The sequence below is a fragment of the Microcaecilia unicolor genome, chromosome 9 (genome assembly GCF_901765095.1).
Source record: "Microcaecilia unicolor chromosome 9, aMicUni1.1, whole genome shotgun sequence".
In the NCBI taxonomy this organism is placed as follows: domain Eukaryota; kingdom Metazoa; phylum Chordata; class Amphibia; order Gymnophiona; family Siphonopidae; genus Microcaecilia; species Microcaecilia unicolor.
The window spans coordinates 150,927,155-150,948,032 of NC_044039.1; the positions used below are offsets into that span (position 1 = coordinate 150,927,155).

A 20,878-nucleotide genomic window follows, 5' to 3' on the forward strand; every position below is an offset into this window, starting at 1 on the left:
TTTCGAAGGCAAAAGCCAGTTTGAAGTGGATCAAGAATAGCTTGAGATGAAAGAAAGTCAAGATAACAGCGGTGAACAGCACATTCAAGTATCTTGGATAGGAAAGGGAGGAGGGAGATAGGACGATAGTTGGAAGGGCAGGTAGGATTCAATGAAGGTTTTTTTTGAGTGGTGTAACTATGCCATGTTTGAAGGCATCAAGCACAGTTGCAGTGGAAAGTGAAAGATTGAGGATATGACAGATAAAGGGATGACAGTAAGAGAGATAGTGCTGAGTAGATGGGTGGGAATAGGATCAGAGGAACAGGTAGTCAGTTTGGAGGAGAAAAGAAAAAGTGCAGTTTCCTCTTCAGTGATTTCAGAAAAGGAAGAAAGGAGGCAGGGGCTGAAGAAGGGTTTGACAGAATGGGCTGGAGGACGGAGAGGTGGAGGTGACTTGAATGAGAACTCAAGGTTAACTTGTGAACCTTATCATAAAAGTACTCAGCCACAGTCTTGGGAAAAAGTGAAGGAGAGATTGGAGGTGAAGGCACTTTAAGGAGAGAACTCAGTGTGGCAAAGAGATAGAGGGTTTGGGCCAAGAGAGTTTGTCAAGTGGATGTAGTAGTCCTGTTTGGCAAGTGAAAGAGCAGACTGGAAGGAGGTCAGCAAGAATTTGAAATGTATTAAATCAGCATGGGCATGGGATTTCAGCCAAAGGCATTTAGCAGATCAGGCACAGGAACGTAGGTAGTGGATTCTAGAGGTCAGGGTTTGGTACGCCTTACAGAATGAGGAATGGAAGGATCGAGGGTATCCAGAGCAGAGGAGAGAATAGCATTATAGGAAGAGACAGCCTCACTGATAGACTTAAATAACAGTGGTTGAGAACAGGAGTGGAGAAAGTGCAGGAGTCAATAGCCTGATGATTCCTAAATGTATAGGTGGAGATTGGATGGAACTGAGGGGGAGGGTGTTTAAGTATGAAGGTTATCAGATGATGGTCAGAGAAGGGAAGAATTGAAGGAAGAAACTGGAGAATGAGCAGTTGGAAAAGATGACAAGATCAAGGCAATGGCCATTCTAGTGAACAGGGGTAGTGGTACATAGCTAAAGATTGAAGGAGGATATTAAAGCAAGAAACAGAGGGATCATTAGCATGAATGTTAAAATCCCCAAACATGAGGGAAGGATATGAGGGTTTGAGAAAGAACGAAAGCCAGGAGTCAAAGTCAGTTAAAAAAGGAAGAAAGGGTGTCAATAAATGATTGCTACTCAGAGAGGAAGAGGAGTAAATAGACGGATGGAGTGGACTTTGAAGGAAGAAAAGCAGTGAGACTGAGGTGGAAGAAAAGGTTGAAATCTACAAGACGGTGAGAGTAGTAGCCTGATACCTCCTTTGTGGCCAATCTGGCGAGGTGTATGGGAGAGAGGAATCCACAGATATGGAAGAACATGAGACACTACAGACACAAAATCAGCAAAGGAAATAGTGTAACCATCACGATGCTTCCAAGGAAAACAGGATAACGACATGGATGTAAAGAACACTATTCTATAAAAGCCCCGACGTGGCACCATGTTTCTGCACAACTGCCTGCTTCAGGAGTCTAAAAATAAATAATCAAACTTTAAGAGATAAAAAGGTAAAAGATAAAACAAAAGTGTCATATTAAAATAACCAGGACAACATAAATTTGACAAAATAATATATATACAAATAGTTTAAATTAAAAAAATATCACAGAAAGACCTAATGAATATGGTTAAAAGAGATAATAATGCCACTGACTTTAATAATTTCAGCGTGATCTTACAATAATGATGTATTTGAGCAAAAATAAAAATCACAACCTATAAACAGAACATAAGCAGCAGCGCGTTAGTTAAAGTGTTGCTGCATACCTGCATTTAAAGCATCAATCATAGCTGTACTAGACAAGAATAACCCAGAGTGCAGGAATGAAACAAGACCTGAGGGAGATAAAAATAAATGTAGTGTGTGGCCAATATCTACAAGAATAGGTAATATGTATAACTACCAAAGCAAGAAAATATCTAAGCATGTGAAGGTGCATGCATACAAATTATCCAAGAGAAGAGAGACAGTGCATATTTCAATCAAACGTGTCCAGATATTGAAAATGAAATAAAGCCAAGGATATGTCCAGTATGGTTAAGTGTAGCATGTGGCTAGTACTGAACAAAAGAACCAAAAAGGTATTCCACACAGATACCAACTTAAGACCAATATCCATTCACGCAAAAATAGAAACATGCATACATACAGGAAAAAATGGGGACAGTGCATAAACCAATTAAATGTACCCAGCTGAGATTAAATAAGGGCAAAAATATGTCCAATATAGTTAAACTCAGTGTGCAAAAATGCAATAAAATGCTTCAAAATTAAAAAAGGTATTAAAAAGTTAATAAATCAAAACGGAAGCACCTAATAAACATTCAGAAAAAAAAGTGCATTTAGCAACTATTATCATTAATAGTAAAAAAAAGTAGGCACAGGCTCTGTACCAATAGTGATTTGCCAGCACTGTATAATACAGACGTGAGGATCACAAAGAAAAGGGGGCCCTGAAAGCAAAAACAAACATACTTATGGTGCAAAATATAACTCGCATGAATGACATGAGCACTGATAAGCTGAATGTGTAAACGCAACATTGAAAAAAAGGAATGTCCACAAAAAGATAGAGACGAATTGTTATTTACATACCTTTAAAAAGACGCAATATCAAAAGGGTAAACAATTTTCAGTAGAAGAATAAAGAAGCAGCGATTCTGTCAATACAAAAAGCACTGCGAGCAATGGAGATAAAAATATAGTCTTTGATACAAGAAAACACAACAATCCTAACCGCCAAAAAACTCTCTTCATGCGGTATGGGAACAAAAACAAGACAAAAAACGGTGTCTCTCGACAGAAAAAAAACTTGAGCGTGCACTCCTTAAGGACTGCTGTGTAAAGATACTAAAACCTAACGTATGCATGATAAAAGACAGTTTATCCATAAAAAGATATACAAGTACAGATGTACATATATGTAAAACTAAAATAGTGAAAATAATAAAAATGTCATCTTCTGAACAGTATAAAAAGGAGCCTAAAATATCAAACAGTTGTCAAACAGTTACTAAGCAAAAATAAACATTTACATAAGGAAAATGACAAACAGACCTCAGTGGGTACAATAAGAATCTTCTAGCCATAGGTTTTATGCTTCTAAAAATCCAATTTATACATTCTGTACTTAACTCAGAGATATAAATTCTATTGCAGAAATTAAAAAAGATTATTAGCTTTTTCCAAAAAAAGGTGAACAGATGTTTTCCAGCAGAAGTATAGGTAATTATAAAAAAAGGTGTAAAGTCAATACCAAGATACCTAAAGGTACAACAGTTTGGAAAGTAAAAATAAGCCTCTGTTCTTCCTGAAGTAATTTTTTAATCAATATTGAGTCTCCTCCAATCTTTGTTGAATATTTTGAAGACAAAAAACTTCAGATCTTCGATAGTATGTCTTGCTTCCTGCCACTGTGAAAAACTGCCCAGAATGTGGAGTCCTGACACCACATATCCCTGAATGCCATGGAACCGCAGCCAAGAAAAAAACAAACAACCCCAAAAACAGGCACCGAAAGGAAATAAAGAAACAAGCAGCAGGGAGAAACAAAGCCACGGTAAACCTCAGAGCTGATGGCAATTAAAAATTAAAGGAGTACTCACCCCACTGGCTGAAAACTGAAAAGGCAAAAGTTTCTCCACAGGGGAATGATGAATTTGGGTGCTGTCGGCCCAAATCTCAATCCCCTCCAGCAAACGGCCACTTACAGTCAAAGACTGTAACAGAGAGAAAAACAAACCTCTGCTGTCTCTTCCTTGTCCCTTTACCCCCTCCCCCTCTGAGAGGAAGGAGAAGCTAGCGGCAGGAGAAGGGAGGGACCTGGCACTACCAGATGTATCCCACTATGACACCAGCAGCCTAAAAAAAAAACCCGGTCTCAACTGAACAAGGAACAGGAGCCAGCAATCTTCAAGGAAACCAGGAGCTGATAGGAGATCCATCCACCGCCTGCTGGAGATAAAGCTATACTGTCTCACTAGGAGCTTCACCGTCCTACAAATGAGTTGTTGTGCTCTCTATTGCCACCTGCTTGTAAACGGACATAACCCTGAGGTGCACAGGAAGAGAAATGTAACCTATCCCTGACACAAGTAATCTCCTCCAGCCCCGGCGCACCCAGCCCTGACACATCGCACCCCGCAGCTCAGTCACCTTGACACCCCCCCCCCCCAAAAAAAATCCAGATTCTATAAGCAGTGAAAATACTGGTAAAAGTAACATAAATGCATTTTCTTCCGTACTCTGCTAAATATAAAAAAATTAAAAAGATATACATTTTCAAAAAATCAAACATCCATGAGCAGCATGTCCCTCTTTCATGTCTATCCCATGTGCTCTATTTTCCCCTTTTCCTTTCCCCCTCCATGTACGTCCCCCTTACCACTAGTTTTTCAGCCTCCCTCCCTGCACCCACACTCCATCCACCTTGTTTTTTTTATGGCCCCCTCCCTCCTATCTTCCCAATATCTTTACCAGCCTCCTCCCTACATACTTTTTCCAGCCCCCTCGCACCTATTTCCCAATCTTTTTTCGAGATCCCTCCTTCCACTTTTTTTTAAAGCCCACTCCCACCCAAACGACTCGCCCAATCAAGAACGACTCCATTCAATCCACCCACCCACCACTCATATGCTTGTCTCCATCTCTCCCTCTAAATTTCTGCAGGCAACCACCCCAATCACAAATGAAAATTCACTGTTCTTTGCCCTCCCCGCACGTACCTCTATACACCCTGGTGGTCTAGTGGTCTCTTTGGGGTAGGAAAGATCCCCCATTCTTTCCTGCCTCACTGTCGCTGAACCGCTCACTGCCGTCACCTCTTTAGAATGGCTGGCGCGACTTCCATGGAAGTCTTGCAAGGTCGCTGTTTGAAGTCCTGGCAGCATTCTAAAGAAGTGGTAGCAGCGCGCAGTTCAACAGCAGCGGGGCAGGAAAGAATGGTGATCTTTCCTGCCCCCAAGAGGCCACTAGACCACCAGGGTATATAGAGGTACGTGCGGAGAGGGTGTCCTGAGGCAAGGGGCGGGGGGAGAAAACCCCATTCTATGCTTCTGCGGGAACCCTGCAGGACCTGGGTCCATCCCCGCAGATCTGCATCCATCCCCACAGGGTCCCCGTGGACCTGGAGGAGACCCCAGCTGACCCCGTTCCCGTGCAGCTCTCTAATTCATATGCTGCTGCTGACTAAGAATAAAATACTCCTTCAAATTTCCTGTGAAAAAAGGAGGCAACAGAAAACAGGGAGAAAAAAGTAAATACAGAAGTATACCTATGGCTTCTAACTTTTCATCACAGAAAACAGTTTAACATACTAAAAAGCACCATTACTCTCATTACCTCAGCTTCTTTACATCAAGAGCTTGGCTGAAGGAAGATTCCTCACAGTTGGGAGTTCGCTCAATGAGCGACTGTGTCTCAGTCTCTTTTATGGTCCCGTCTGAATCTGGCTCAGACTCAACTCGTTGTGCTGTTACACCATGAAAGGGAGTTGATACCACACATGCAGCCCTCATAAAGTCACATGTGTCTTCTGGGATAGGGAACAGGGTTTTATCATTGTATTCAGTGACAATTACTTCTTCATTTAAAGGTTCTATTCCAGCAAGATCATCCTAAAAAGCCACAGAAAACAAAACTTATAACAATGGCATGACCTGGCTTTCAGGCAGGCACTGCTCCTCACCGCCTCCACCATCAATGAAAGAATGGCATCCTTTTTATCATACCAAAAATATCTTACACTACATGAGTGTTATTAGCTTTATTTAACTTTGCTAGTCACTAAGGTCACTATATGAAGGACTCAAATCCAAGGTTGGAAGATCCTAAAAATGCATATGAAACACTGCATGTACCCCAAACTATGTGCTGAACCAATAAATAGTAAGCAAACTGTAGCTCTCAATTCTGTCCTAGTGACACTATTGCCAGTTGGGTTTTCTAAATACCCACAACGAATATGTATGAAATATTTGCCTGTATTGAATCTCCAAGTGTATGCACATTTCTCTCATGCCTATTCAACTGTGGGGGGATCCTGAAAACTAGACTGGCAGTGTTGTCCAACAGGTTTGGGCAGGGACATACCAAGGGTTGTGCAAGTAGTGCAGCCATACAGGGCGCAAGGAAGGCAGAGGCACCAAAATTGCTCCTGACCATTGTCTCCTCTTTTTGGTTGTGGCTCAGAGAGCAGGGAGGAAACCTAGGAAAAAAGAGGAAAGGGAGCCAAGCAGGACAGGGCAGGGGCATCAGGAGGCGTGTCACACAGAGTGCAATTCCAGCTCAGTATGCTGCTGGTCCTATCCTGAGACCAAGCTAATGACTGGATCAGGGAACTGTCATTTCTCACTTGATTAGAGAACTTCTTGCCATCTGATACACGCCAGATGAGGGAAAGCCTACACTTGTAATGATCAAGAAAAAAAAATGATTTGCAGAAATTTAATTCTTTCCAATGCCCTAAAGTGGTGTTTTATATCATCCATCTTATTTTGTTATTCATCTTTTGTATTTGTTTTATAACTGTCACCTGCTGAGATCTGGGTTTCCTGGATCAGCAGAAAATACATTTTTCTATCAAAATCATATGGAAAATTGACAATTACAATCCTGCATTTTGAATATGGATGGAAAGATTATGTCTTACCTGATATTTTTCTTTCCTTTAATCACAGCAAATGAAATCAGCAACTGGTGCATTGTGTCCATCTACCAGCAGGTGGAGATAGAGACCACCGACATGAAACACAGTGATATAGGACACATAGAGGCATATTTTCAAAGCACTTTGGGAGGCTAAGTTCCATAGGTTTCTATGGAACTTTGGGAGGCTAAGTGCTTTGAAAATGAGCCTCATAGCTCCCCAGAAAAGCCAGTATGTCATCTACCAAAGCAGCCTGCCAAGACAGACCCCAAATCGCCCCAGTACCCACCAGGACATGCCCGTAGCCCTGTACGGACATCGATGTCCATTCGGTGGCCCTCTGTTCCAGCCACATTACTTGCGTCCCAGCCACCAGGACCAGAGCCAAATACAACAGCCAAACCATCCAAAATTGTTTGGGGTTTTTTTTTTTTATTCAACACATGTAGAACAAGGGTTAAAAAAAAAAGAAAGAAAAGAAACATCATGATGCCAAGGAACCATCCCTACAGCACTTCCTACCTGTAAGCAAGTCAAAACTTTCCAAACACAGCAGACAGCAAGGGATGCTAGATTCATCTGCTGACAGTGGGATAAAGGAAAGAAAGTTATTAGGTAAGACATAATTTTTCCTTCCTTAGCATCAGCAGCAGATGAGTACAGCAAATAGTGGGATACAGCAAGTCCCTAAAGAGGTGGGGGGATCCAGCAAGACCACAGAAAGAACCGCCGCACCACCACACCCAAACGATAATGCTTCTATTCATCACGGAAACATGGTTTCACGGCCCCACAGACCCCGCCATCAAAAACATATGCCCACCAGATTACAAAATCAACCACTGGACAAGAAAAGGAAAAAGAGGTGGCGGAATAGCCATAATTTACAAATCCGAGTTCACCATCACAACTACTGGTGAATCCACCTCACCACAACTCGAAATAGCCTCGACAAGAATCAATCATCCGAACCTACAAGGACACCTCAACACAATTTTATTCTACAGACCACCAGGAAAATGGAAAGACTCCCAAGCGCAACTCATGGACTTCATCTCGAACACATGTGTCTCGGCCTCCAATATCTTCATTATAGAAGACATCAACCTACATCTCGAAGACGACACTTCAAAAAACACACTAGAATGTAAAGAATTCCTGAAACTCTGGGACCTACACGCTCCAAACACCCAACCAACACACGAAAAAGGACACACACTGGACATCATCACACACAAATTCGACCAAGATTCAACTATCCAACTCACAGACACAAGATGGATACCCACACCATGGACAGACCACTATAAAGCACATATCTCCCTCCTCTGGCGAAAAACACTCAGAAACGCAGTCAACAAAAACGAACGAACAACATACACTACTAGAGGAAAGATAGACCCTACATCATTCTGGCAACAGGTCTACCAAAATGAACGGCCATTAAACACTGACACTGTACAATTCCTCCAAGAATGGGATAACATATGTACAACAACATTAGATACAATTGCCCCAATCCAAACCAGAACATCGCACAGGAAAAAATCAAATCCATGGTTCACCGAAGAGCTGAAAGAACTGAAAACACAAGTTAGAAAACTAGAACGCGCATGGAACAAAAAGAAAGATGAACACACACTGAATGCATGGAAATCACTTCGGAGGAAATACAAATACACCATAAAACAGACTAAAAGACTACACTACAAAACTATGATTGGACCAAACTACAAAGACACCCACAAACTCTTCCACCTTGTAAATAAGTTGCTAGACACTTCACCTGTCATAAACAATAACAAAGAAATACCAGGGGTTGACGACCTCGCGAAATACTTCAAAGAGAAAATCACACAACTACGACTTAGAATACCCACTAGCCCCACCGAATACTCAACATTCCTGAACTGTCTAGACCCTGAAGACGGAATACACCCAGCAGACAGGATCTGGACCGAATTCGAAGTATTGTCAGAAGACCTTATCGTTAGAACGCTTAAAAGATTCGCTAAATCCCAATGCAAATTAGACATCTGCCCAAGTAACCTCATGAAATCAGCTCCTCATCAATTCATATCAGACTTAACGAACCACCTGAATTTCATGCTACAAAACGGTCTGTTCCAAAAGGAAAAATCCTACTCACCCCAATACCCAAAGACACAAAGAAAAACGCTAGTGAATTAACTAACTACAGACCAGTTGCATCCATACCACTAATAACTAAAATAACAGAAGGAGTAGTAACCAAGCAACTCACAAGTTATCTCGACAAGTTCTCAATACTGCATGATGCCCAATCAGGATTCCGCTCGAATCACAGCACAGAAACAGTACTAACTACCCTACTGACCAAATTTAAACAACGGATAGCAACTGGCTCCAATATACTCCTCCTACAATTTGACATGTCAAGTGCCTTCGACATGGTTGACCACGGAATCCTATTACACATTCTTGAATATTTCGGCATCGGAGGCAATGTCCTAAATTGTTTCAAGGGATTCTTAACCTCACGCTCATACCAAGTCACATCAAATTCAACCACATCTGCTGCATGGACACCTGAGTGCGGAGTACCGCAGGGATCTCCCCTTTCACCAACAATTTTCAACTTACTGATGACCCCACTAGCAAAACTTCTATCAAACCATAACCTTAACCCTTACATATATGCCGATGATGTAACGATATCTATTCCTTTTAAACAAAACATCAACGAAATCTCTAATGAAATCAACCAAAGTCTACACATCATGAACGCCTGGGCAGATGCATTCCGACTGAAATTGAACGCAGAAAAAACTCAATGCCTCATACTAACCTCCCAATACAATACAACAAAATTTACTACTATCAACACACCTAAACTAAACTTGCCAATTTCAGAAAATTTAAAAATCCTCGGAGTAACAATCGACCGCCACCTTACACTTGAAACTCACGCGAACAACACAACAAAAAAGATGTTCTTCTCCATGTGGAAGCTGAAAAGAATAAAACCATTCTTTCCAAGATTTGTCTTCCGCAACCTGGTACAATCACTCGTATTAAGCCATCTGGACTACTGCAACTCATTATACGCAGGTTGCAAAGAACAAATAATGAGAAAACTTCAGACAGCTCAGAATACAGCGGCCAGACTCATCTTCGGAAAACCAAAATACGAAAGTGCAGCACCATTACGCAAGAAACTACACTGGCTCCCACTTAAGGAACGTGTCACCTTTAAAATATGCACATTAGTGCATAAAATCATCCACGGTGAAGCCCCTGCATACATGTCCGACTTGGTAGACCTGCCACCCAGAAACGCCAAAAAATCATCCAGAACTTTCCTCAACCTCCACTTCCCTAAGTGCAAAGGCATAAAGTATAAAGGACTACATGCCTCAACCTTCTCCCACAAGAGCACGCAACTCTGGAACGCACTACCACGCAGCCTAAGAGCGGTCTACGATTTGACAGACTTCCGCAAACAATTGAAGACCTATCTCTTTGACAAAACATACCGCAAGGAGCAAAACATATAAATCCCATATACATCACAACAATGCCTCAAGACATTACCCCACGTAATCCACGTCCCCGTACTCTCCCATTCAATATCTACCCACAGATAAAAACTGTCTACCCCATCGCTCACTTGCTATTATTCGATCAGCGTACTAAATCCCTTACACCATATCCTTTAGTTTCCACGCCCCAAAGGCGAATGATCTGACCTTGTCTTCCTTTTATCTGTTCACAATGTAACCCATAATTGTAATGTAATGTAATATAAGAAACTGTATTTCCATCATTTACAATGTATTGTAAGCCACACTGAGCCCGCAAATAGGTGGGAAAATGTGGGATACAAATGCAACTAAATAAATAAATAAATAAATAAATACAGAAAGAATGCAGAGAGGCCCAAGGTGGCCATCCAACAGTTGTCCAGGGAAAGAAAACTCCTTGACGCCGCCCAGGAAGTTGCCATAGCGCGTGTAAAATGCATCTGTATTGCCTCCAGGGCCCAGCAACCAGCCAGCACATATGCCAAAATAATTGTGTGTTTAATCCAACAAGCCAAAGACGCCTTGGAAGCTGCAAGACCCTTCCGGGGCCCCACCCTCAGAACAGGTGGTCTGACCAGTGGAAATCATTTGTCACTTTCAGATACTGTAGAAGCACCCAACAGACATTCAAACAAAGCAGGATCGCAAAACCCAGTGGATAATCTTCCACACAAAAGACGGGAGAAACAGTGGTTGATTGATATGAAACGCGGACACCACCTTAGGCAAGAAGGAAGGAACCGTTCAGATTGTAACCTTCAAGTTCAAAAACCAGAAAAAAAGGGTCTTGAAACTCGACGCGCAGAGTCCATAGCTACTAGAACCAAATTATTTATTTATTTTTATTGTGCTTGTATCCCACATTTTCCCACCTATTTGCAGGCTCAATGTGGCTTACAAAGACCTGTTATGGCAGCGCCATGCCAGGATAGAGAAATACAATTGGAATTACAATGAGATCGAGGATGACAAAGAAGAGCTAAGGAGACAGTTATAAAGAGGTGTTATTCAGAGTAATGTGGAGTGGTGAGGTGTTATAGTCAAGCTATAGATTCTCGTGGTAGGCCTTGTTGAAAAGATAGGTTTTCAGAGATTTGCGAAAGTTAGTGATTTCGTTAATTGTTTTCAAATTTGTTGGAAGTGCATTCCACTGCTGCGTGCTCAAGTAGGAGAAGCTGGTAGCATGTGTACGCCTGTATCTTAATCCCTTGCAGCTCAGGAAGTGTAGGTTAAGCAATGTGCGGGCAGATCTTTTAGCATTTCTGGGAGGTAAGTCAACGAGGTCTACCATGTAAGTTGGGGCATCTCCGTAGATGATTCTATGAACAATCGTGCAGATCTTGAATGTGGTCCGTTCTTTAAGTGGGAGCCAGTGTAGTTTCTCTCTTAAGGGTTTTGCACTTTCATATTTTGTCTTTCCAAATATGAGTCTGGCTGCAGTATTTTGGGTTGTTTGAAGTTTCTTGACGTTCTGTTCTGTACAGCCGGCGTAGAGTGCGTTGCAATAGTCCAGGTGGCTTAGCACCATTGACTGTACCAGGTTGTGAAAGATGTGCCTCGGGAAGAAAGGTTTTACTCTTTTAAGTTTCCACATGGAGTTGAACATCTTTTTGGTTGTGTTCTTCACGTGGTTATCGAGTGTCAGATTTCGGTCAAGGGTGACTCCAAGAATTTTCAATGTATTTGAGACGGGAAGGGAAACGTTTGGTATGGTTATGGTAGTGAATTTATTTGCCTCCTCTTTTCCGGAGGATCAAGCAAAGGCAGAGAAAGAGCCCCAAGGGTGCTCTGCAGCAAAGACCCCGGACTGCATTTTTGTCCTCTTGAAGTAGGACAAAATTGAGGGAAAAAGGAGCATCCAGCCACAAAGACTACACCATCCCCGCACCCCTCCAACAAGGGGCCAGGTTCAGCTGGGCTAAACGTTCCCCCCTCCCCCCCAGGAGCTGTGGTGTGAAAGCAGATCCAGCTGCTCTGAAGGTAAGGTGGTCGTGAGTTTAGCTGTGTCGGCCTACAGAAAGGGAGAGTGCGCAACACCCTGCACGGAAGGCACCATAGTCAGCCGCAACTGCAGTTTCCACTGCAGGCAAAATTGAAGCAGCCCCCCAGAGACCGGACGCTGCCTGACACTTCCCGTAGTGGAAGCAGCATTTTAATGGTCTCTGCCACCATCCCCCCAGCGCCAAACGGAAATCCGCAAAGGCAGGAACGACACCAGGGAAAAAAAGGTAACACTTCCCCTGCCGTTGAACTGCATACCATGGTCCCACAGCAAAAAGCCCCTTGAAGCCTCTCCCGGAGCCTGTCCTTAGCTAACCGCTTCCCAGGCTCCTGCAATTAGAATAACCGCTGCTAGCACTCCGGGTTTTGGTGGGGTTTTTTTTCTTTTTTTTACAGACACCTTTCTTATTCTACAAGTGCCGAGACAAAAGAAAAATAATAAAGCCAAGGACCTGGGTTCAAAACCACCAGGACTCTGACTTCATCCCGTTGGCTGGTTGTGTTTTGTGGCATCCTCTACTCTTACTTTGAACTACACGTAGAGGTTTCTACCTGTTTTGTGTTTTTGGCTTCAAAACCACCAGAACTCTCTTCTTTTTCTTTTTTTGAGCTGTATTTGAGTAGCTGTTGTGGAACAGAAGCAAAGGGAAAAGTAAGCCAACAGGGGCAGTGGGAAACCCAGGGTGACCAGGTATGCCCCCTAAAGCTGGCATATAGCCTTGACCCCCTTCCCCCCCATGCTAGTCTGCCCAGGAGACCCCCTAATAGAGGAATCCAGGAGCTAGAGGATGTCTGTCCATCTGCCTGCTGGAAATAGTGATATAGGATGGATAGCGCCCCAGAAAACCATGTGTTTCAAGTCAGTGATCTCTATAATCAAAGATATGCTCATCACCAATCAACTATTTTAGAATTTGATTCTCTGAATACTTATGATTATTATTTTTTAGTTGCCAGCTACAAAAATAAAACACTCTTCCACTGTATATCAAAACCATTTTTTGCACTAACAGCAGCAGAAAGGAGATCATTACCTTGGTAGTTTCGGTGTTCAGTTAGGTCTTACAGCCTGTTTACCACAAGCACTGAAAGGACATACAGAGACCTATGGCTTTCTTCTTCTAAACAGCAAAGTTATTTATATGCTTCGCTTTTCTGAGGGAGAAGAGAACTACAATCCTTACCAAGACCTCTGGCATCATTCCTCCCTTAGGGGTAACGGGCTCTTGAGGTTTAGAAACTGGCACAAGAGGACGCCTGGCACAAGGTGCAGAAAGCCTAAAAAGACAAGCTTTTATCACAAAGATGACTTGCACACTACATAACAACATAAGTGTTGCCATACTGAGACAGACCGAAGGTCTATCAAGCCCAGCACCCTGTTTCCAACAGTGGCCAATCCAGGTTACAAGTACCTGGCAAGATCCCAAAACAGTACAATACATTTTATGCTGCTTATCCTAGAAATAAGCAGTGGATTTTCCCCAAGTCCATCTTAATAATGGCAGCAGATCACAACAGACAGCATGTCTAAATGAAAAAGCAATGTGATAGTCATCAAAGTACCTACTATACCAGAACATACACTGCTTGGATAGCTTTCAGGCTTTACTCCTGGAGGAATTCTGTGGAACTGCACAGCACAGAATTCGCAGAGAATCCCCCTCCCCCACAAATGCACAGAATTCTGCACTTCTCATACAAAATTCTGCTTGAAGTGCCGCCATTGGGTCTCTCCCTTCTCCCCCACAGAGATCACACGACAAGAGGAGGAGGAAATGAACTGCTGCACTAAGGTACATTCATTTGCTCTGCCCTCCCCTTCAACCCCATGGTTCACCTAAACAGTCAGATCTAGGCAGGCACAGGAGAAGTAAGTGACCCAATATGCAGCAGTTCACTTCCTCCTCCTCCCACTGCATGATCTCTGCGGGAGGGAGGGACAGAGCAAAGTGACAGCGTGTCATGGGGATGATAGGAAGGAAGGCCAGAGCAAGGTGAGTGTGTCATGGAGAGGGGAGGGAGCAGAGAAAGGTGAGTGTGCCATGGAGTGGGTGGAGGATGAGCAGAGCAAGATATAGTGTGCCATAGGGGGGCAGAGCAAGGTAAGCGTGCGCCCTACTTGGGGAGGGGGTGGTAGTGAAAGCCGAGTGTGCACCATAGGGATTTTTGTGGGAACAGTGAAAGCTGAGTGTGCGCCATGGGGATTTTGAGGGGGAAAGAGCAAGAAAAAGAAGAGTCTGGAGAAAGAGTGTACTATGGGGATGAGAGGTGTCAGAGATAGCCGAGAGTGTGCCACTGGTGTGAGGAGAGATCAAGCTTGAAGGTTTGCCATGGGGAGGGTGGGGGACAGATAGAATGATAGCTGGGGAGGAGAAAGAATGAGGTGGAGGTGTGTGCCTAAAGAAAGAATAAGAGGTAGGGGTGTGTGCCTCACGAGAGGGAGAATGAGAGGTGGGTGTATTGTATGCCAGAGAAGACTTTGGGGAAAGAATTAGGGGTCTTGATGGGCATTACAGCTGCATTTGGAGTGAGATGGAAAGGGGTGGCTGGAGATGAAGGAGGGAAAAGGCAGGAAGAACCTTTAGGCCTTAAGATATGGAAATTATGTGTAAAAACACTACAAATAATCAAAGAATTTTGCAGAATTTTAAAATATTGTACACAGTATATTAAAAATAAAATTTAAAACAAATCTGTGTATGAATATCCACTGCCTGTTAATCAAAGACTAAAATAGCTGTTTTGAGAAACCTCATAAAGGGTCAAGATTTATGAAACATTCTCCCATAGATACAAGAGGAGAAAAATCATTGTAGGTTTCTGGCCCTAAAACTGGAATTAAATGCATATGCAGGGCAATCTTTGTACAACCAATGAAGATGGCACAGTGATTTCTGATTACTCAAGCAGAATAAGAAGGCATTTATTTCTCTCTCCTCCCCACCCCCCCAATATGAGCCCAATTACACCATATGAGCCCCACATCTGGGACTTTAGGCTTTCCATGCACAAGATCAGCGAGCCCCAGTCTTGATGACCTACAACAGTGCTTCCCTATCAGTGTGCCATGGCATGCTAGTAAACCTTTAGACCTATCAAGTGTGCCACAGAAGAAAGTCCCTACGACCTGATATTCAAGCCCAGAGCAGTACATGGGTTCTTCTCTCACCATCTCACTGCCAACACAAAACACCAGCAATAGTTCTTTTCCGAGCACATGTAGTCAAATACCTTGTTCTGGATACATCAAGAGCTCCAGAGTGTGGGAATTAACAGGCACCATGCAGTGCACAGATACCCAGGCCCTGCTCTATGGGTATCTGCCCTCCTCTTCCCCCTTCTTGAGCCTCTGCTGAACTTTTCCAGTTTTCACTACAGTTATTTTTGTTATTGTTTTTAACAATTCCCATAATCACACTGCCTGCTCTGTGGAAGCTACTATGATACAACATTATTAACGCAGAGGTGCCTTGGCTTGAAAAAGGTGGGGAACACTGGCTTACAAACCTACCTGATGAGCCGATTTTCTGGCAGCGATTCATCAAATACAGTAAAGGACGTAGTCATGGGACGAGAGAGCGTGGAAGCACACAGGTCCAGATCTGGGGATGAAAGTCTCACAGTAAGTGCATGTCATCGTCATTTGCTAGTTCTATGCTTCCAGTTTAATTCCATCATAACTGCACCTTCCATGTACGAGATAACAGTTTGCTTCTTCCAGTCCCTGAAGCTTGAGCTCAACAGGAATTTACCAGTCAATATTCAGCCAGTGGCAATCAGCATTTTCTTTTTAACATGCTGGTCATCAGTGGCTAAATTAAACCGGACATTCAATGCCGGGCTATGTCCAGACACCAGCACTGAATATCTAGGGCTGACAGGATAAGTTTTGTCCAACAAAGCTTATGCTTATCCCAGCCAATATTCAGCTAGGTCCCGTATAAGACACTTCTGCAGGTCCAGCTGCATATCGGCCAGGAACCACAGAAGGAAATATATCTTCCCTCCCCCCACTCCCGATTCCAATCCTTCCTCCCAGCAAGATCTGGCCCGCCCCCAACAAGACCTGACCCCCTTCCTGATTCTACCCACATGAGAAGGTCCCCCTCTCCCCAATATGAATAATTCTCTCCAGACCAAACCTCTCCCTCCATTCCTACCTTAATATCCCTGGTGGTCTAGTGGTCATCCAGGAGCAAACCCCACTCACTACTGCCCTGGGGGCTCCAGATTAAAATGGCCACCATGACCACATCACTAGTATATAGGAGCAGAGCAGCTTAGGTGCTCGTCAGTCTCAATGTCAAAGCAACAGAATGAAGAAACCCAAACTAGCAACTATAAAAATTGAAAACATACACAATTCCCCCTCTACCCAGGCCCACCAGGGAAAGAAGAGCATTAGAAATTGAAAAACTGCACATGGCAGAGGATCAAGTTCCCTCTATGGGAAAAAATTCAATATGAGCTCAGGAGCCTCCACTTCAAGGGACTTGCTCTTGGCAGCCATAGACTTCCTGTGAGGGTTCTAAATTGCTCTATCAGGATTCAAAAGAAAGAAGTTTAACAGGTAAGAACAAATGCCTCCAATTTCACTCTGCAAAACCAGTCCAGACATTTATTTATTTATATATAGCATTTATATCCCACATTTTCCCACCCATGTGTGAAGTACCCCTTTCTAATCAGGGTAGGAAGAAGCCAAGGCTATTCTGAGAAAGCTTGCTCCCAAAAGAAAGGTCTAGAAGCCTGCCACCGGCTCCAGATGTACCACTTCCAAAAACTTAGGAAGCTGCTAGATCCAGCTTAACAGGGTCCGTGCGAGATTCCCCCCCCCCCCCCACACACACATCCAAACCAATGCTTACACAGTGCACATGGAGATAAAGAAGGCCTGCTATAAGAGGATTTCAATGTGCTGATCCTGAAAGTTGTTGAATACCATTGCAATGGTGGGGCAATGATAACCCTGCATGTAGCTGCAGCCACTAAAGTATCCACTTTAGGAATGTTAAAAGTGTGTGTGCCTGTCCACTGGATGGAGGAGTAGCCTAGTGGTTAGAGCAGCACACTGTGGAACCAGAGAGGCCAAGTTTCAAATCCCAACAACATTCCTTGTGGTCCTGGGCAAGCCACCTAACCCTCCTTTGCCTTAGGTATAAAATTAGATTGTGAACCCTCATGGTACAGGGAAAATTCTTATTAAACCTGAATATAACTCACCTTGAACTACCACTGGAAAGACGTTAACTAAACACTAAGAAAATATAGTTTGCCAAGAGCCCAACCTCAGGTGTCTCCACTGCCTCCACTAAGATAGGACTGAGAACAAGAATTAACTACTGGTCCAAACATTGGAGGTTCACCTCAGGAAACTCAATTGGAGGAGACAGTCTACACACCACTACCCTGGAGGAGAACCACAGGCTCAACCAGGGTAGAGAGACAGTCCAGATTGCTGCCCTGGGACACGCTCAACCAAGGCACATAATGGAAGTAGTGCTCACAATTTATCTCATGAATATTCATTGTGAATTTCCTGAAAATCTGACCATTTAGGTGTTTCCTAAAGACTGGGTTTCTATCCTAGAGTATCTAATGGACCAGTACTGCTATTACCTTTATTGTGGGACCATAGGACTAAAGACTGGAATGAAAGTCTTATTCACAGGTGACTGTGTGGAAATTAGTACTTTCAAGATTTTTCTGCAGAACTGGGGGTAAGAGTACTCTTCTGCAGGTTCCTCCACAGAATGTTCTTCTAGAGGGGTCAACATATGTTCTGGACTCAACAGGGCTATATCCACCGAATGAACTTCCATCGATGGGAACATGGGATGCTCTGAAGAGAGTGAGAGTTCTCATCGGGATGAGGAGAATCACAGATTCTGGAGACCGATGGTGAACACAAAAGAATTGACTGTCTTGTGTGATTCTAATTGTGGTATTTGAGAAGCCAGAGGTGAAATGGACTCTGCCTATTTTCTGAAGGATAGCAGTGTGGTCCGAATGAACCTTTCAAAAGTTGTATAAGAGCGCCATGAGGTTTATATGTTAAACTACAACAAACATGCGTGGGAAAAACATAAAGGAATCCTGTTCAGAAGAAATGGATCCTCAGGAGCTTAGCCGAGATTGGGTGGCAGAGCTGGTGGTGGGAGGCGGGGCTGGTGGTTGGGAGGCGGGGATAGTGCTGGCCAGACTTATTCGGTCTGTGTCAGAGCCGGTGGTGGGAGGCGGGGATAGTGCTGGCCAGACTTGTATGGTCTGTGCCCTGAAAATGACAGTTACAATTCAAAGTAAGATATATACAAAAAGTAGCACATATGAGTTTGTCTTGTTGGGCAGACTGGATGGACCGTGCAGGTCTTTTTCTGCCGTCATCTACTATGTTACAACTGGAACTGGGCTTAAAAGCAGTATGGAACTGTATGAATCTGCTGGATTTTTTTAAATTTTGGGTGGAAGAAGAACCCTTATATGTAATGTGACAGCCTCAAAGGACTACATTTCCTTTGTTCTAAACTTTGATGGGCTGGAAAAAAAATGAGGATCTGCTTGTGCCTCCTTACCTTTTGTTGTGGTGACTGAATGAAAGGTTCTCTTGGTCTGCCTGAATCTGGGCAGTCTTATGAGAAGAATGCTTTCTTTTTTTCCTGCCTGAACTAGTTTTGGGATGTGCTGGCTGCAAGGAGAAATTAGATCCTATCTGCTAATTGCTTTCCTTTAGTCCCTCCAGACCGGCACATCTGGGTTATGCACTCCAACCAGCAGATGGAGACTGAGAATCACTAACTCTTCAGAAGACCTATACTCCCCTCCTGTGCAGTCCCCTGAAAGTCAGTAATAGAATAGCAAAGCAGAACCAACTCCCGGCCTGCCTTGTTTTTCTCTCAGAGCTTGAACCCTGGGCATGAAACATGGCCTCTGTACTGCTGCCTCATTCATTCAGTTGCAATGTTTTGCTTTTTGTTGTTGTTGTTGTTTTGTTCATTATTCTTCAGTTTTGAATAAATTCTGTAAATATGCATGGTACAAATGCTTGTAAAGCCAAATCTATGCCTCACAGCCACGACTGACACGAACCACGAGCCTACACTGACCCAAACAGACTGCAGTCCTCCGCCCACAATCACTGACAGACCTAGCGAGGGGCCTGTGTCAGTCTGGAGGGATTAAAGGAAAGCAAATTAGCAGGAAAGGTCTAATTTCTCCTACCATAGCGCCCCTCCAGACAGGCACAGCAACAGGTCCACCGTCCATGGAGCTTCTTTCGCGTCCTCCTCAAACTTCAGCACAGACGAATGACTAATGAACTTCTGTAGCTCATCTCTGTGAAAGACTCAAACTACCGAAGAATCCTCCCCAAGAAGTAACTCCACCATCCAAGAGGCTTCCTCTGGGACCTCACTAACCTCTTCCAGATCCTCCTCAGACCAGCCTTGAGCCTCCTCTGGCACAGGGAAATTCTCTAACAATCCTTCTCCTTCCAACCGCACCAGAGATGCTTGGGAGAAGGGGAAGGAGCTGACCCTGATGAAGACTGCAACTTTTCCTTGCGCAAACAAAAGGCCTTGTACATGGCCAGCATAAATTCCAGAGGAAATTCGACAAGGGAAGGCCTTGAAGAGTCCCTAGTGCTGACCTGAAGCAAATTAGAAGCCATTAAATCTAAATGCAGGAACTGCTCAGCACTTGACTGCGGGAACAAAATGGCGACAGTTTCCACCAAAACCAGAGCCACCGCACCACCAGACTTGCTAGGCCCGGTAAGCTCTGAAATGCTCCACCAGCATCAGCATGCTCCCCCCCCCCCCCCCTTGACTGCGGGAGGATGCCACTGCCGACGTTCCACGGTGTACACAATATTTACAGGCCATAGCATGTACACACTGCAACCCCATAGCATGCACACACTGCACTTCTTAAGCCAGTCAGAACTCATCCTGACTGAGCACGGCCAACCAAAAAACAGCTCTCTTTCTGCATGCTGCAAGAAGAACCCAAACAGTGCCACAAACAGCCTCCCTGGTGCAGAGATTGCAAATGCACCCAGTACTGCAAGGGTAAAGATCCAAAAAAAAAGACAAACAGCTGGACTCAATTTGCCTCATATGTCTCTTCCCCCCCTCCCCCTAAAGAAGACCCCACTGCACTCAAAGCTGGCTGCACCAAAGCAGAGAAGCTCAGCTGAGGCCGTTTGACAACAGAATCCCAATAAGGATGATGTGTGTGTGGGGGGGGGGGGACCCAGCCACCCGGGTGTAGCACCCCCAGAGCAAAAAAGGCCCCTGCGGACCTCGGCCCCAGGCCATCTGACAGATGGGACCACAGCACAGAGAAAATAAATAAGCCAGCAGGAAGAAATTACTAAGAAACCCGTAAAAAAAAATTTTTTTTTTTAAACTCACAAATAAAGACCAGGGTCTAGATGCACTAAAAAATTGTTAGAGCCCTTCCCTTACCGAATCGGTAAGGAACGGGCATGCATTAAGGAAAGGGAATGGAAATGAGCTGCTCGTTGTAGCTCACTTGCATTCTCTATTC

General features: G+C 43.8%; 1 protein-coding gene across 1 annotated transcript in view; it reads right to left on the reverse strand.

Annotated features, from left to right (window-relative positions):
* Window positions 1–20,878, reverse strand: part of BUB1B (BUB1 mitotic checkpoint serine/threonine kinase B) — a 236,482-nt gene that overhangs the window by 107,199 nt on the left and 108,405 nt on the right. The window contains exons 13-15 of the mRNA XM_030213704.1: window positions 15,843–15,933; window positions 13,513–13,606; window positions 5,459–5,733 (exon numbers count right to left, since the gene is read on the reverse strand). Of these exons, the coding sequence (XP_030069564.1) occupies window positions 5,459–5,733; window positions 13,513–13,606; window positions 15,843–15,933 (460 nt within the window). The remainder of the gene's footprint in view (window positions 1–5,458; window positions 5,734–13,512; window positions 13,607–15,842; window positions 15,934–20,878) is intronic.